Source organism: Pseudochaenichthys georgianus, chromosome 19, assembly GCF_902827115.2.
Source record: "Pseudochaenichthys georgianus chromosome 19, fPseGeo1.2, whole genome shotgun sequence".
Taxonomy (NCBI): Eukaryota; Metazoa; Chordata; class Actinopteri; order Perciformes; family Channichthyidae; genus Pseudochaenichthys; species Pseudochaenichthys georgianus.
Window position 1 is genome coordinate 24167922 of NC_047521.1, and position 18176 is coordinate 24186097.

General features: G+C 44.3%; 1 protein-coding gene across 2 annotated transcripts in view; it reads left to right on the plus strand.

Moving 5' to 3' along the window:
* trrap (transformation/transcription domain-associated protein) overlaps window positions 1-18176 on the plus strand; it is a 117961-nt gene that overhangs the window by 40562 nt on the left and 59223 nt on the right. For both annotated transcript variants that reach the window (XM_034107282.2, XM_034107283.2), the window contains 10 exons: window positions 1-28; window positions 2453-2719; window positions 3123-3329; window positions 7158-7316; window positions 7786-8010; window positions 11980-12090; window positions 13294-13440; window positions 15228-15441; window positions 15904-16032; window positions 17697-17846. The exon at window positions 1-28 is cut by the window's left edge and continues 101 nt beyond it. In XM_034107282.2, coding sequence (XP_033963173.2) covers window positions 1-28; window positions 2453-2719; window positions 3123-3329; window positions 7158-7316; window positions 7786-8010; window positions 11980-12090; window positions 13294-13440; window positions 15228-15441; window positions 15904-16032; window positions 17697-17846 — 1637 coding nt within the window. The remainder of the gene's footprint in view (window positions 29-2452; window positions 2720-3122; window positions 3330-7157; window positions 7317-7785; window positions 8011-11979; window positions 12091-13293; window positions 13441-15227; window positions 15442-15903; window positions 16033-17696; window positions 17847-18176) is intronic.

The window sequence follows — 18176 nt, forward strand, 5'->3', positions numbered from 1 at the left end:
AAGCATCACCAGTGTCTTCATCACTAAGGTACACACACACACACACACACACACACGCACACGCACACGCACACAGGCTTGCAGGTATTCTCTTCAAATTCAATCTGCTTGCTTCTCCCCCTTCTTTTGTTCATTACTCACCAGCTTTGTCTCTCTATCCATCTCCCAGATTGAATTATCTGCTGCATTTCCTCTCATAATGTCTTATCAGTCCAGCACATCTCCATACTCTCACTCATCATCAACTCCATCCCACTTAGTCTTTTTCTCCAGTGGCCTCCACACATTACTGGGCTCCTTAAATCTGTCTCTTCCTCCTCTTTTTCCCATCTGTCTCTGTTTTTATCTCACCCTCCCACCGTCACATTTCATTCGTCAGGCCGGGCTGTAATGCCTGGTGTAAATGTCATGTTGTGACCATGCGAAAGGTCAGCATGTTTGTTTGTGCTGTGGCGGATCTCATCACTGACTAACACCAGGCCTAATGGCTGCTAATGGCTCCTCTACGTGCCGCTGGAGTCTCATTTCCTCCCTCAGCCTCCTCTATCCCTCCTAGCTGGGGCTTCATTGTGCTGCGACATCATTCAAATGTTATTTTGAGACATCCTTCAGTGCACTTCAGGCACACGGTATGTTCACAGAATGTGTTTCTCTTTATAACGCCGTATGGTGCATTAAGGAATCCAAGACACCTCTTTTCTCTGTCTGCACAAACTTAAACACTCAACAACAGGTGTCAGGCGTTTTGGTTTCTACGCTAAAAAAAAAAGTGTTTTTGTTTCACACACAAAGCATCTCACCACCTGGAGAAAATAACATTGAATTCATTTAGGGTCTCACAATGAGTGAACTCGAAATATGTTCTAGTGCAATGAAATTAAGGTCCTCTTTAGACGAGGGAAACGGAGTGATAAAATGCTAACTCATTCCCAGGTATAGGACTCATCCCTGCACCATTATTGGATTTTTTGATTTCCAGTGCTGGTTGGGGAACAAAATGATATTCAAATGTTATTTAATGCAACATTTGGTAAAGACAACAGGGGGTCCGCGGGGTATTAAAAGTTGATAAATCAATTTAGTGAAAATGAAGGCTATTAAAAAGTATTAAAGGGCATTTTCTAAGGTATCACATTTTGTAGCTTGTTTTCAATAAGTATCTAAATGGTCCAGAGAGGTTGTGTTCTACAGTGTGCCTGAATGTAGTCATGGCGTAGGTGTGTCGTGTGATTCTGTGGAGTTTATTGATGGCATCCCGTTGGGTTTGACGTCATCTGAACAGGACGTCGCACGCTCACTGCTTGATAGCGCGCGAAGGTCCATAACATCGTTATGGGGGAAATGCAAGTTTGCGTCCAAATGGTTGGAAGATAAGGAAGAAGGACAATCAATACTGTATATTAGACCAGGCGTTCCCAACCCCCGGTCCACGGACCGGTACCGGGCCGCGGAGGTGTTACTGCCAGGCCGCAAAATAGCTGTGAGTTTATCGTAATATTTGCAGAATTATAAATATATAAAAATATTTTATCATAATATTTTTTTCAGAAAGTGTTTAATGTTCGCACCTATAGCAGTCATATTATTTCATCCAGTAGCCGAGTTAATCTTTCACCAGAAAACCGTTGAAAATGTTTTTTATGATGTTCCGAGGGATTCGGCGGCTCAGCCTCTCGTGCGCACGAGAAAGTTACCTGTGCGCCAAGTAGAAAGAGGAGCGCACAGGAGACAACCGTTTAATTGCAGACTGTGATGTTTATGTGGAGAAATGCAGTGCATACATTATTTGAGATATATTTCAAACTCAGGACATGTCGGCCAGGGGTGTAGAGATATTTGTTTAAGCACCGGGTTGGCAAAACAGGAGAGTCTGTAAACCAGTCTGAATAAAAGAGTATTCTTTTTTACAAATCTGATTTAAAAAATCACTCAATATGTGTCAATGATAATGTGAATAATGTTTCAATCATGATCATTATCTCTAATAACGGCCCGTCCACACTTCAGCTTCGACAGCTTCAAAAACGGTTTCCAATGCGTCATTCACTTTGAATCGGGTGACGTCACGTTGCCTCGCTTTTCGCCGAACTGAATTGTGGGTAGCTTAGCGGTCCGTCCCCGGCGTTTCCGGCGTAGCCAGCGCCAGCCAATCAAATCATATGCCAGTACAAGCTCTAGCCAATCAAACCGCTGCTTGTGTGTCAGGGCGGGAGATTCATGCGATTGGTTGTTGGTCGAGCTTCAGACGCGCCCAGCTCCAAGCTTTATTTGAAGCTGTAGTGTGGACGGGCCGTAAAGCAATTGCAATATCAGCCAAAATAAGCGCACTTATAGCCCTAGATCCTTCGTTATTGACTGCTTACATATACTGTACTCCCTCTGAGTGCAAAGGCTTTTGTTTCCCTCTCACTCAACCATCTCTAACCCCACGTCTCTTCCATCCCTCTCCAAGGTTCTGGATCCAGAGAAGCAGGCGGACCTGCTGGACTCTCTGAGGATCTGCCTCCTGCAGTTCTCCACCTTGCTGGTGGAGCACGCCCCCCACCACATCCATGACAACAACAAGTCGCGCAACAGCAAGCTGCGGCGCCTCATGACCTTCGCCTGGCCCTGCCTGCTGCCCAAAGCCTGCGTGGACCCCGCATGCAAATACAGCGGACACCTGCTCCTGGCTCACATCATCGCCAAGTTCGCCATCCACAAGAAGATCGTGCTGCAGGTGAGGAGACGTGCAAAGAGAGAGGAGGAACTCCGTAGAGAGGAGGGGAGCTAAAGGAAGAATGGAGATAACATGGCTGATTTGTGAAGCAGATGTAGACAGTACTAAAAAGAATCCATGTATATCAGGCAACTACAATGTTTGGAAAATAGATATCAAGATATGTTTAGAGTATCAGTTAGAAGGACTGGACATGTGTGTGTGTGGTAGACGGAGAAGTTGGTATGCACTTTTTTAGGAGTGTCATTTTAGTTTTCCTATTCCTTTCCATGTTGTGTTCCACATACTATTTATAATAAATGTTTTACAGTAATCGATTAAAAAGATATCGATAAGCATCAATGCTACACAACATGTAGATTATAGAATGATAGAAAAACAACATCACCTCTCCTCTGTTCAGGTCTTCCACAGCCTGCTGAAGGCCCACACCATGGAGGCTCGGGCCATCGTGCGACAGGCGATGGCCATCCTCACTCCAGCTGTTCCCGCCCGCATGGAGGACGGCCACCAGATGTTGACGCACTGGACTCGCAAAATCATCGTGGAGGAGGGACACACTGTACCACAGCTGGTCCACATACTGCACCTCATCGTGCAGCACTTCAGGGTGAGCAGATATAACAGAAATCAGTTTTGTCAACACCACTTTCTGTCAGCTCATCACTATGAGTGGTGCAGTGATTTGTTTACAAGCTGACCCGGAAGTTGGCATCAAAGGGACAAATGGACGACAAAAGCCAATGTGATTTTCAAATCAAACATTTTTTTTTATTGTGCAATTGCCAGAACTGAGAAGCAAGTCACCACCGCTAAGCTAACGGCAGCTAATGCACAGTTTCATTTAGCAACTTTTTAGGAAACGCCTTCTTTAAGATGCGACAAATCTTAAAATCTTGTAAGCTTGAGTTAATCACGGATCTTAGGTCAGGCATCGAACCAAAAGACGGGTAAAAAAACAAAAATGCTAACTAATTCCCGGCTTAAAGACTCATTCCCGCACTCTGTCTTGGATGTATTGATACCCAGCGGTTTTCATTTGGCTGGCTGGGCCGTACGGAATAATCAAAACAAAGGCTGCCCTGTTTAGACCACCTTTTCAAGGATAGCTAATTACTGACTATCAAATGTCACTGTCTTATACTCCTTTCCTGTAAACCAGGGTTATCTGGGAATCATACAAATCCCCGACGAGCCTCCCTGCTCAGTGTGGCTTCGGCAATTTCAGAGAACCACATGTGGGGGAAAACAGCTGAGGAGCTATTTTTACTGATTATCTGAGTGCCCTGAATTAAATGATGCCTCTTAACCGGGCCTAATAGGAATGGAGCATCATCATTAAAAGTTGGATCATCTTGTCTGCCCCAGTTTATCGTTTTTTGGACTAGTTTGACCAAATTTGAGTTTGAAATTGACAGTGCCTCCTAATCAGATCTAGGCAGCCGTGCTAACCACCTTTAATCGCCTTAATGCAAGCACCTCCAAGTACTCAGATCTTGTACTTAAGTAAAAGTAGGAGTATCACGGTGCACGCCTACTCTGGCACCACCAGCTAAAGGATGGTTGGCCTTTTTTTTTTGCCTGCCTTCTCAAACTTCACACACACTTTGTGCCCTCTCGCCCGGCCGGCTGCTGTCCGCTGCCTCGCCGGGTCAGAGAGCGAGGGTCTCTCAGCAGAAGACTGACGTTCCCCTCAGCTCCCCTCTGTCTCACTGACAGGCTGCTCTCACTGGGCCAGATGACTAATCTAATGTAATCACATCAGCATAATTACGCTGGGGAGCAGATAATGACAGACAGATGAGAGACCTTGTGTGCGTGTGTGTGTTTGATAAAGAAATGGTGTGTGTTTGTATGTGTGCACACGTGATGGACAGGGCTTAGCCACGCTGTCATTAAGGGCCTGTGAAGCCGCGCTCTATCGACTATAATTACCCTCAAAGTGAGAGGCTTTAATATTCTCTGACACTGGCAGATAGACACCTCATCTCTTGCTCTCTTGTCAGCGCGTTTGGAGAGTCCCGGTTCAGTTTGCGATGAAGCTAAGTGACTCTTGAGTGTGGCGCTTGAGTGTGAATTCTCAGGGCTAAGTGTGTGTCATCATGTCCTTGAGACTAAGTGGGAATACAACTTCAGAGTTTTGCCTCTTCTGACTCAGTGGCTCAAAGTGATTGGGAATTATCACCCTAAAATCTGGAGCGAATAATTGGCAATGTTAAAAAATTCAATTCTCCCCAAAAACAAAAGCAGTGGCATTTAGAATCACGTTTATAGCATTCGTGATTTCATTTCATTTCAAACCTTTATTTATACAGATAAATCCCATTGAGATCATTGATCTCTTTTCCAAGGGAGACCTGCTCAAGTAGTTCCACATGAAACATAAAAACATAAACAGAACAACAAAAGGACATCATCCAGCATCATTTACATAATTATCCACATAAACAGGTACCAACAGCTTCCGATTGAGTAGCATCCAACCGAGCTTTAAAAACATTTAGTGGCACCAGATTGCTCAGTTTCCATTTAATTTGCAAACTGTTCCAAGACAGAGGAGCTGCGCATCTAAAAGCTGTCTTCCCTAAGACAGTCCTAGCAGTTGGCACATTTAATAAAACTACAGCATGCGATCTCAGGCAGTAGCCACTTACAATTCGCCGTGAGATCAGGGAGCAGATATAAGATGGAAGTTTCCCTAGCATGGCTTTGTATATAAAAATGTACCAGTGACTGAGCCTCCGTACAGTTAGTGAAAGCAAACCAGCCCTTGCATACAGGGTACAGTGATGGGTTAATGCTTTACAGTTTGTCACAAATCTCAGTGCGCTGTGATACGCAGCATCTAACTTGCTCAGGCAATGGGCAGGTGCATTCATATAGACCAGATCCCCATAGTCCACACAGGTAAAAAGGTCACAGAGCCTTTTTCTGGCCTCAAGCGAGAAACAGGACTTGTTCCTGTAGAATAAACCTAGCCTAACCCTCAGCTTTTTAAGCAGGTTATTGAGATGAAGTTTAAAAGAGAGACAATCATCAAGCCAGATACCAAGGTATTTGTAACAGGTAACCACTTCAAGTTTTATTCCTTGCGTAGTTACAATATCTAAAACAGGCTCTGGTGTCTTTTTTGCTTTAGAAAAGAGCATTACCTTGGTTTTATCCACATTTAAAAGAAGCTTTAGTTCAGAGAGCTGAGTCTGAATAGTGTTAAAAACAGCCTGTAATTTAACACCAGCCTCCTGAATGGAGGGACCTGCACAGTACACCACGGTATCATCCGCATAGAAATGTAAAGTAGCTTCATCCACATTTTCACCTAAACTGTTGATGTAGATGGAGAATAAAAGTGGTCCTAAAACAGAACCTTGTGGTACACCATTTGCAATTTGTAACCACTCAGAAGACAGCCCATCAAAATGAACACATTGGGACCTTTCAGAGAGGTAGTTCACAAACCACCCACTGCATGGCTGGACATGCCAATACTGACCAGCCTCTGCTTCAAAATGCGATGATCGACGGTGTCAAACGCTTTTGACAGGTCAACAAATAGAGCTGCACAACTCTGCTTATTATCTAAAATACTCGCCACATCATTCACCACTTTCATTGTGGCAGTGATGGTGCTGTGTTGCTTTCTGAAGCCTGACTGATGTTTAGACAGGATGTCATTTGTACATAAAAACACCTTTACCTGTTCACTCACTAAGCGTTCAAGAACCTTAGCCAGAACTGCAACTTAGAGATTGGCCTATAGTTATTTAATAAGGTGGCCTCCCCTCCTTTATGGTGCTCCTCGGGCCATCTCTGACCTCTGATTATCTGGCATTTAGATGGAACAACTGCTTGGAAGAATGACCTCAAAACACCCCTCTTAATTGCTTTTTGGATGGTTGCTAAGGCAGTCAGAGCTATTGTAATTCATATGTGAAAATTTAACTCGAAGCTGGGGGAAGTCAGAGGTTGCTCCCAAAACAAGTTTGCCAAACCAGAAATAGCCAACCAATGCAGAACTTGGAGCACATTTTGGGAAACGTATGCAGTGTGTCTTTGAAATCTATTTGGCAGTGTAGACGCTTAAGTTGTGCTTGTTTGTAAAGTAAGGAATATAAAATAAAAAATGTCCCCAAGCTACATTTTATGTAAAGGTTTTGTGTTCTTTAAGTACTGCTCTGTCATCTGTTCAGCCTTTCTCACTATCCTTCTTTTGAACTCTGCCATCGGCATCACTGACCATCTGGCGTCAGAGCTTTAGGAGAAGAACATGCAGTCAAGTCTAACAAGGCACTCTGTGTTTAGAATACCAAGTATGGAAGCTTTCACGCAGCAGATTGTAATATTCTTGAAGTTGAATCACTTTTTATTATTATTTTATCCGACTGATTTAACGTATCATTGATTCCTCTGTTGTTAACGCACAGCTGTGTCCTTCCAGGTGTACTACCCAGTGCGCCACCACCTGGTTCAGCACATGATCAGCGCCATGCAGCGCCTCGGCTTCACCCCCAGTGTGACCATCGAGCAGAGGAAGCTGGCCGTGGATCTGGCTGAAGTCGTCATCAAGTGGGAGTTACAGAGGATCAAAGACCAGCTGGTGAGATCATGGATTTATATAAAATATCATAACAAACATTCAGGGGGCTGTCTTCGTACACTTTTTATTTCCTTATGAGTGTGTGAACAACAACAGTGTTTTAAGGCGCCTTGTTGAAATGACTATGAATGCCTTAACTTCTCTCTATTCTTTATTCTACGCGTTTCTAATGAATCACTGCTGACATGCTTATTATGTCACAAGAAAGGGCCATTTATCAAACATGGCCTTAGTCCATAAATACTGCTGTGGTCAGAAACACAGCACATATACTCTTTGGTTTCATTCTGTCAGCTGTACTAACGTAATGCCCCTCTTCACTTCCTCTATATACACTTTTTGCAATACTTTTTATTTAGTTTTTTGTATTTTATTATATATGTTGGAGCCGCTCAGGTCAGAAGAATGTCATTGCCATTTGTGCACTGTAGCTTTGTGCATAACACCTTTGAATCTCCTGACTGTCCAGCCGGAGTCGGATGCTGAAGCTGTGGCTGGTGGTGAGGGGACGAGCGGGGGGGCAGTGAAACGAGCTCTGTCTCTGGAAGCTTCTTCTTCCTCTGCTGTCACTGCTCCTGGAGGAGGAGCAGGAGGAGTAGGAGCAGGAGGAGGAGGAGGAGGAGGAGGAGCTGCTGCTGCTGCTGCAGGACCGGACGCCAAGAGGTTCCGCACGGCATCAGGAGCTCCATCAGCGGTGAGTTTGTTTAGAAAAAGAGTTTAGGACAGGATCCAGTGGCCGGTCACTTTGTCCATGGATTCGCTTTACAGTGGGTAACTCTCTGGCCTAATTCCAAACCGTCCCCTACACACTCCCACTGTGTGAAAGAGGGAACTCCATCTGTGGTGACACTCACAGCTAAATGAGGCTCCTTCTTCAAGAGGTAGTGTTTCAGCTGCAGGCTAGCTTCCCTCCCGCCGACAGAAACAAAAACGTATGTTTAGCCTTTAACCCTCATGTTGTGTTCGGGTCTCCGGTGACCCGTTTCAAGTTAAAACTATATAATAACTGCGCTCTAGTTTTTTGTATCGGAACAAGGCTTCATGATATCCTCCACAGCAGATATAAACACTGCAGAACAGATTTTGACCATTTTTGCCAAGTCTGAAGGTCTCTAAAAAAAAAAGTGTATCATTTGGTGTCGGGTCTGGGGAGACCAGCAGAATTGTTTTGGGTGACTCGAGTTCAAATTTGGCCCAATCAAGATTCACCTTTGACTTTAGACACCCCTCCCCCACCGCCTTCATCCACTGTAACAATCATTGTTCGCAACATGCACCTGGTCTCCCCTCCCTCTGATACCCCCCCCACGGGAACTCGACCTTTCTCAAAGAATATGTACACTAACACTTGAACCTGAACACACACATGCACGTGTGCAATATGTGGTGTAATGTGTTTTGGGCCATAACATTTAATTACAACAGGATTGTTCGGTTATGAATGCATTATAAGTTAGTTATGATGTAGTTAAAACGATATTGGATGATGGTCATTTGTTTTTTGGGTTTTGGACTGAGATAAATCACGGGTCAAAGTGTACCCGCGAGCACCATGAACGGTAACAGCTTTTGAACACAACACAAGGGTTAAAGGAAATAGGGCTGGTGACATTCACGTGGTTTCCTATCAGCATCTCTCAGACTAATAATAATAAAACTCCCAAAGAAATCTATTTTTAAAAACCTTTTCTTGCTTTAATGCTGGTGTTCATGCGCCGCTTGGTTATTGTAACAGTGCCAACATAAACAACCTTATATTTAAAGAACCCATCTACCATTTTGTATGCTAGACACAGGTATACATGATCCGAAGTATAACAACTAAAAAACAATGTAGCCTCCAAGTAGTAACACCTGTAATATAAAATGTCTATCTTAGTTTGCAGTTTATTGTAGATGTGTGTGGGTACGGAGAAGTTGTGGGATCGAATTGAAGCCTTTGTGTTATTTGTTACCACCTCCAACATTTACACGAGCGTCTTCTTAGCCTCAAAGTTTGTTCTGCCTGTCCCTCAGTTCCACTTCCCTGAATGATCGCAGAACGCTTTGAAAGATACTTTGATCAAACAGACATTTTTCATCTGTCTGGAACAAAAAACTGCCGACAGGAGGTGACAGCGCGGTTGTTGTTGTTGTTGTTGCCTTAATCCATTTCTCCTAACAACTATTCAGACTCACATCCGTCTCATCTCCACTCCCTCTGTGATCTGCTGTGTTTCCCGCCTCAAACTCAAAGATGAGATGCCTTTGTTCCAAGAAGAGTCGTTGAATCACAATATAGTCTGTCTCTAATACATACAGTTGTGAACCCTTTGGAATGACCTGGATTTCTGCATAAGTTGGTCATAAAATGTTCTGATCTTCATCTAAGGCACAACAATAGACACAGTCTGCTTAAACTAATACCACACAAACAATTATATGTTTTTATTGAACACACCATGTAAACATTGTGAGCCCCTCGGCTAAAGACTTCTTCAAGAGCTACTTGGAGTCAGGAGTCAGCCGACCAATGAGTCCAACCAATGAGACGAGATTGGAGGTGTTGGTTGAAGCTGCCCTGCCCTATAAAAAATACACACCAGTTTTGAATTAGCTATTCTTAAGAAGCATTGCCAGATGTGAGCCATGCCTCGCTCAGAAGAGCTCTCAGAAGACCTACCATTGCTGACTTGCATAAAGCTGGAAGGGGTTCCAAAAGTATCTCTAAAAGCCTTGATGGTCACCAGTCCACGGTGAGACAAGTTGTCTATACATGGAGAAAGTTCAGCACTGTTGCTGCTCTCCCTAGGAGTGGCCGTCCTGTACAGAGGACTGCAAGAGCACAGCGCAGAATGCTCAATGAGGTGAAGAAGAGTCCTAGAGTGTCAGCGAGAGACTTAAAGAAATCTCTGGCACATGCTAACATCTCTGTTGACGAATCTACGATACGTAAAACACTGAACAAGAATGGAGTTCATGGGAGGACACCACGGAGGAAGCCACTGCTGCCCAGAAAAAACATTGCTGCATGTTTGAGGTTCGCAAAAGAGCACCTGGATGTTCCACAGCACGACTGGCAACATGTTCTGTGGACAGATGAAACCAAAGCTGAGTGGTTTGGAAGGAACACACAACGCTATGTGTGGAGAATCCAAAGGGTTCTTTTTCTTGCAACTGTATGAAGTTGATTTATTCTTAACTATTGTAGAATACTTTAGGGTGGTCCTTAGTGCCATGTACATTTTCAAATTCATTTATTTTAAGCTCCAACCACCGGAAGTTGTTATGATAGTCAAGAAAACTCTCCTGGTGAATTTTTATTGAAATTCCAACAACATGTACCCCTCCCTCATCGGCCGTGAAGTGTAGCCTCAGCTGGAAAACATTCACCAGGAGACTTTTCTTGACTAATAGAATGAATTCTGGGGGTTGGAGATTAGACTTTCCCACTTTAAATTTTAAGGACCACCCTAAGAATACTTATCCTGGTGATTTTCAGTATTCCTTATTTAATGTGATCATCCTTTTTTATACATTTTGAACAACTCACCAATATTTGTCGTCTGTTTCCAAGTATTCAGGTGTAACTCAAGATATTGTTAACATTTGTTTCTCTTTTACCTAAAAAAAGAAAACACAACAGCACACACTAATCTTGAAATGTAAAGAATAAGTAATTCCAAAACTTGATATTTAAAAAAACCAAACATTTGGACCTTCTCTATTTGCATACATTTTCCTGAAAAGCAAGTTCAAATAACAGGTTGCACATTTTAAAGGTGGGGTAGGTAATTCACTGCAGAATAACTTTGTTATATTCCATGGAATGCTCTTAACATCCCGACAGCAATGAATATCTTAAGTGCTTTGACAATAAATACATAAACAAATATCATCTGTGGAAGCCGTGGCGCTGTAAAAAGCACGACCAATCATCTGCCTCGGCTCGGGTCAGATGACTGGATGGCCTACCTGCCTGTCAGCCTTCCATCTGTGCACAAACTTATCTCGTGCCCTCATTGGTCATGTGCGCGTTCGTGTGTGTTGGAGGAGGAAGGAAGGAAGGAAGTCTGAAGGAAGTGGCAGATTTTTTTCGGCTGCGTACTTTCAAATTCTAGTGCACTCGAGCTGGTTTCTCCATTCTTACCCACCCCACCTTTTAAGATGGATTGTTTTTTATTATTAAGTGCTCAAAATAGCTTTTATACTCAAAGCTATTTTACTCTCTGTAGCGCAACTCTTAATAGTAGCAGTGTTTTTTTTTCTTCGTCCCGTGTTATAGAAAAATGCAACGGCAGCATTTGTTTCTGCTTAAGATGAAAAAAAAAGTTAATTGGTCAAACAATGTGCCAGGATTATGTTCAGAAAGTCCAAGTTGCAGCCTACTTTCCACTCTTAGAAATGCCCACAAACCCCTCACTTTGTACAGGCTCTTTGATATTCCCTCCTAAATGCAGACCATGCAGCGTCTGCACCGCTGTCCCCGAGTTTAGTTTTATTATTACCCTTCACACTGTACATTTGACATGTATAGTTAATGTAAAATGCTATTCCTTGCACACTTAATGTAAAAAATATCGTTCTTTTAACATTTTGGTAGCTGTATTTTGACCTTTTATCTTTAAAACAAAAAAATATCAGAAATATTAAAACCTCAAATGTTTTTCGATGTGCTTTTCAGGTGTTTGGCCGCAGCCAGTCCATGCCAGGAACAGAGACCCTGCTCACAAAGCCTGTCGAGAAACAACATACGGACACCGTGGTCAACTTCCTCATCAGGATCGCATGCCAGGTAACACCTTCACACACACACACCACAACTCTCTCAAATACACACACACACACACACACACACACACACACACACACACACCACAACTCTCTCAAATACACACACACCACCCGCCTCCAACTCTGACACACCCTCGGTTCAGTTCTGCCATCCGTAGTGCCTGCCAGGTAGGACACAGCCATCCTTGCCCCTCTGTTGTGAAGGTAGGACACACCTGGTGGCTGTGTGTGTGTATAGATACGTTTAGACACACACACACACACACAGTCCTGTATGCGTCGCCTCACACAGCTGTCCCTTGGTTTAGTGGCAGTGATGACCTTGCTTGAAATAGACTGCTGAGGTTTCACTCACCTTGACTCTTTCCTACTTTCTTTCTTTCTTTTTCGGGGCCAAGCTCCTTTCTCACTGCTCATCCAACCATCTCTGTTGATTATAACCTTCTGTATAACCGCTGGGGATGAATCGCTGCTCCCCGAACAGTCTGAAGAAACATAATCTTCTCTTTGTACCCCGCTCGATAACAGTGTATTGTGATACTGAATCGATCCCTGTAGGAAACATGGTATCTTTCCCCCCGGCCCCCCAGAGGATTAACATCCACCAAAGAACAGCACACCTGCAGCTGATAGGGATTCATTGACTTGCTCCAGGATGCTTCTAAACATGAAGCTTCTAAATAACAGCACTATAGCAGTCCTGGTCTCTTCTGGCTCTGTGTTGTTTATCACCCCTTTACGCCATTATATCTCTTTCAATATTTGTATTTTTAGCACCAACAATGTGACTATATAACCACCACGGCCCCTAGTAGACCCCCACAGACAACAACAACACAGACTATAACACCTCTTGTTGTTAAATACAAACTATGTGCAATATGTGCTATATATATATATATATATATGCCGTTAAAAACAATATATACCTGGCTGCTAAATCCTCAGAGCTGTTACAGGATGTGTATTTCGTAAAATGTGTAACTTTTTTTAATTTGATATCTTTAATACTTTGTTATGCATGCTTAGCTAACATTAAGCTGTCTTTGGCTCCTTTTCTGCTGTCACAATGTAAATGTCTCCTCTGTGGGACTAATAAAGGGATTCTGAACATTTAGGAAACAACAAAAGAATCAAAATACATTCTATCAGAGATGAAGACACTGATAATGATCACCAACTTGTGTCCCCGTCTCCTGTCCAGGTGAACGACAGCACCAACGTGGCGGGGTCTCCGGGGGAGCTGCTGTCGCGGCGCTGCGTCAGCCTCATGAAGTCCGCCCTCAGGCCCGACATGTGGCCGCGCGCAGAGCTCAAGCTGCAGTGGTTCGACAAGCTGCTCATGACTGTGGTAAGAACGCATTATGGTAACGTTTCTGGTTACTTCCTTCCTGCTGTGTTTCTGCCCTGCAGTCCCCGGAGGTCACTTGGCTTTTCCAAAGATTCATTATGAGTAAAGGGGTCCTATTCTGCTCATACTAAATTCATATTTGTATTTTGTGTCTCTAGTATGACATGTTTCCATGCTTCGATGTTCAAAAGGTCTTTCTTTTATTCATACTCGCAGCTCTTTTCACCCTCTGTCTTGAACCAGAGTACAATGTGTTGGAGCTCTAGCCAATAGAAGCCCGAGTGTTACAACCTTATATCACAACAGTGTGTCAGAGGTAAACAAATGAGTCAAATCATCAATTACATGCACACCAAACGATCTAACGCACTATAGGAGAGGGAAAACCCCAAAAAGCACAACAGGGCCCCTTTAACTGGTGCCTTTTGTGTTTTGCAATGGAGACTATTCATGTCTTTCCAAAGAATACAGTACTTGCCTTTGAAAGCCTTCCACAGATTCTTCTGAAGTCGCCTGTGCATGTCATCAAAAGTGTTTTTGGGACACAAGTCTGAATAAAAACGATTAAAAATTCATGCTTGTTGTTGCAGCTTCAAGCAATAATTATCAAACAGTAAAGGATAACTAGTGCGTGCCTGCTGTACGCTTTCCCAGAGAGCGCAGAAGTGTCCCTGCCTCCGCCTAAGCTCCGTCTTAGTGTTTGCTCTAACGCCTCCAAGTCCTTTGTCTGTTATCAGCAACACACGAAGTGAGGCGCCGACCGCCATAATGACAAAATAATGACAGTGGCGAGATAACGGAGTCTATCCGGGTTGGCCTGTGCTTCCTCGTTCAGCCCCTCCGCCCTCTCCATCCCCAAATGCTCATCCTGTGCCTCTCTGCCTCTCCCCTCCGTCCTTTTTTCTTTTCAGCGTCTTATCTTCCTCTGTTTTTTTATCCTCTCCTTCTCCACTCATCTCCCCGGTCTGATTCGGCGCCACTGTTCAGACAAGGTTATCGCCGCGCGCCGGCAATCGTCACGTACTTCCTCTGTTCCCGTTTGGGGATCGCTGCTGCGCGTTTTTCTCGAGCTCCCCTCACTCAACCCCAATCAGCCCCTCCGGGTCCCATGGGGGACATGGTCTGACAATACAAGGCTTTCTGCAGGTCTTATGCAGACCCCAACTCACGGGCCCTTTCCCCCTGGGAGCACGCTCTACCTGCCGAGCCGACTTACTCCCACTAATGAACAATGCTTCAAATCGGATTACCTTGTTATCGTCTCATTGTACCGACATGGCAGTGATTAAGAGTCGGCCTGAGAGGGCGAACGAGCACATGCAAAAACATGCGCACACAAATCAATAGCAGCCTAATATCTACCAGGGGCCTTATCACTAGAGTCACCTTGTTCATTAGCAAAGATTAGTGCTATGGATCTTTCCCAGATTATCCTCTTGGCCCCGCCGTCGTTGTAAACCTTGACTGCAATTTAGACCAAATTAGGCCCCGATGTTGTCCATTGATCTCCAGTTTAACGGCGCTGCTTTGTGTGAGAAATACCTCTGTGTGTAGAATATTGATTTCAGAGTTGTCTGGAGTTTATGTAAAAATAAAAACTTCAATGATTAATGCATCAACTGATGAATTTGCACAATATATTTTCTTGCTTTGTTCTAGGCTCGTAACGTCTGGACTTATAAGCCTGGATATTTACCTTGATATGAAGACCAGGATACAAAAGGCCTTTGTAACACGATTCATGTACTTATTGAACTCCACTGACCTCCGCTTTGTTGTCCTCTCAGGAGCAGCCAGCCGCGGCTAACATCTCCAACATCTGCACTGGACTGGAGATCCTCTGCTTCCTGCTCACAGTGCTGCAGTCCCCGGCCATCCTGGCTCACTTTAAACCCCTCCAGAGAGGCATCGCTGCGTGCATGACCTGCGGAAACACCAAAGTCCTGCGGGCTGTCCACTCCCTCCTGTCCCGCCTCATGAGCATCTTCCCCACAGAGCCCAGTGAGTGCAAAATGCTTTAATTTGAACCGTTTCAATCCAGCTTTATTTATAAACTCAGGAAAGCACTGCATGTCGTCATCTGTGTAAACTTGCACCACTCTAACTAGACGTGCTGGCGGGGCTTATCTCCATGTAGACGCCAACTAACTGAACATACCGTGATGTCACTGTAATGCAGGTATCACAATGATAATGTTAGTACAGTCAATGCTTTGGAAAGTGTGCTTACAAGACGGCAGGCAAAACCCTTTCAAATGTGTGTTATCTGAATGGAAACCGGGTCGATCAGGCTAAGCTACAGAGGAGCTGCTCCTTCGTCACAGTAATGTAGAAAGTAGCGTCTATCCACGTCCTTGCACTGTGAACGCGTCTTATTTTGTATTTATGAAAGATGTGTGGAAATATGTGGACCATTGATTGATTTACGTTCTCTGATTTTCACACACTGCTCTCTCCTTCTAGGCACGTCAACAGTGGCATCTAAGTATGAGGAGTTGGAGTGTCTGTACGCTGCCGTGGGCAAGGTCATCTATGAGGGGCTTACCAACTATGAGAAAGCCACAAGCAACACGAACCCCACACAGCTCTTCGGTAAGACCTTTACCTCTCAACGCTTTTTCCTTCCTCTCATTTATCCCTCGTGCTCCCTCGTTACCTTCCCTTTGTTGCTCGTAAACTCTGCGTTAAAAAATTATAATAATTTTCCCACTCTAACTCTACAATACCAAGCCACCTTAGCAATTAAGCCGCTGAGTGGGTCGTTAAAATGCGAGCCGGTGAGCCCTGCTGCTCGGGCTAACATCTGGTCTTTTTAAACCCAGGCCACAGTCCAGCGGTTCGGGAAGGTTGTCCCGGGTAGGATTGCTGCTTCTGGCCACCCTCCCTGTTCGAACACTACTGTTATCTTCCCAGATGTCATATATATATATATATATATATATAGATATTACAGCTTATTCCAAGGAGACAGTTATGAGATATCTCTTTTCTTTTTATTTGAAATATGCTGTAGCTTCCCAAATAAAGGGCCCTCAAGGTGATAATGGGTTATTGGAGAGGACCGTAGAGGTAATGTCATTTTTATAGGGTTTCCCAAAATGGCAGTCAATAAAACGCATTTGGTATCCTGCTGTCACAGAGAGGTAGAGCTGATGTGATGGGCGGTCGGGGGGGGGGGGGGGGGGAGGGATATTTTAAAGGGGCCCTATAAAGGGGTTTTCCTCTCCTGGAGCGTTATATAGGTTTTTGTCCCAAAGAAGCTTCCATTGGACTCCTTTGTTTACTTCTGTAACAAGTGACATCTTTATGAAACAATCAAGCTTCTATTGGCTAGCCGTTCCAACACATAAATGATATGCTTAGGGGCGGCACATCTCTAAGCAATCGACCAATCGGAACAGAGCTAACCAATCGGAGCAGACTGGGCTCAGCACAGGCAGTATGAGAAAAATAAAGAGCTTTTTAAACATTGAAGCATGGAATCATGTCCCAGTAGAGGGCGTCAGCGGGGTCTTAACAAGTATTAAAAGTTTATCAATCAATTTAGCGAAAATGAAGGCTATTAAAAAGTATTAAAGGGCATTTCCCAAGGTATCACATGTTGTAGCTTGTTTTCAATAAGTATCTAAATGGTCCAAAGAGGTTGTGTTCTACAGTCTGCCTGAATGTAGTCATGGCGTAGGTGTGTCGTGTGATTCTGTAGTTTATTCATGGCATCCCGTTGGGTTTGACGTCATCTGAACAAGACATCGCGCGCTCACTGCTTGATAGCGTGAAGCTCCGTTTACGCCGGTTGTTAAACAACATCGTTATGGGGAAATGCAAGTCTGCGTCCAAATGGTTGGAAGATCAGGAGGAAGGACAATCAATACTGTATATAGTCAATGTGAGGTGAAGTGTGTCGCCAAGGTAACCGGTTAAAACTCCAAGTGGCGATGAGGTCTTAAAATGTTTGGAAAGGGTCTTAAAAAAGGTCTTAAAAGGTTTTACATCTGACTTCAGGATTCCTGCAGTAGGACAAAATACAATGATGAAACCTGAAAGGAGCAGAATAGGGCCCCTTTAACGAAAGTATCCCTTCTAGGTAGCAGGCTCTGTAACAAACTTCCAATTCCAACCTTAGTTGTCATGCTGAATGAACAGCTGACTCCAGGTGTGTGTCTGTTACTTTCCCCCGGAGCTTCTCTCATCATAAGTTGTCTTTCTCCATGTCCCCCTTCTTCATCCTCCTCTCTCCCCTTTCATTCGTCTTCCAGGAACTCTAATGATCCTGAAGTCGGCCTGCAGTTACAACGCCAGCTACATCGACCGGCTCATCTCGGTGTTCATGCGCTCGCTGCAGAAGATGGTGCGGGAACACCTGAGCCCCCAGGCGGCCACCCCGGGGGTCACCGAGACCAGCACAGGTACAACACACACCCTGACACACACCTTACTTCTTCAGTTCACAGCACCTGAGTCACCATCAGTGCACCACACATCAATCACCACATCAGCTGAGTGTATTCTGCAGTTACAGCTGACATTATCATGAAGGCTAGTGTGTGTACTTTCCCTAAACCTGATCCGAGGGGTTTTCTGTGTGCGAGGTCAATTGTACACAGCACACTCTGATGTTGACCTTCCTCAGACTCAGTGAGAGCTCAGATATCCCAGGTTCCTCAGCGGTATCAGGCTCCATTCAAAGACCGTATCAAAGGTTTTGAATCACTGACCCCAGCTCTGTTGTGGTCAGA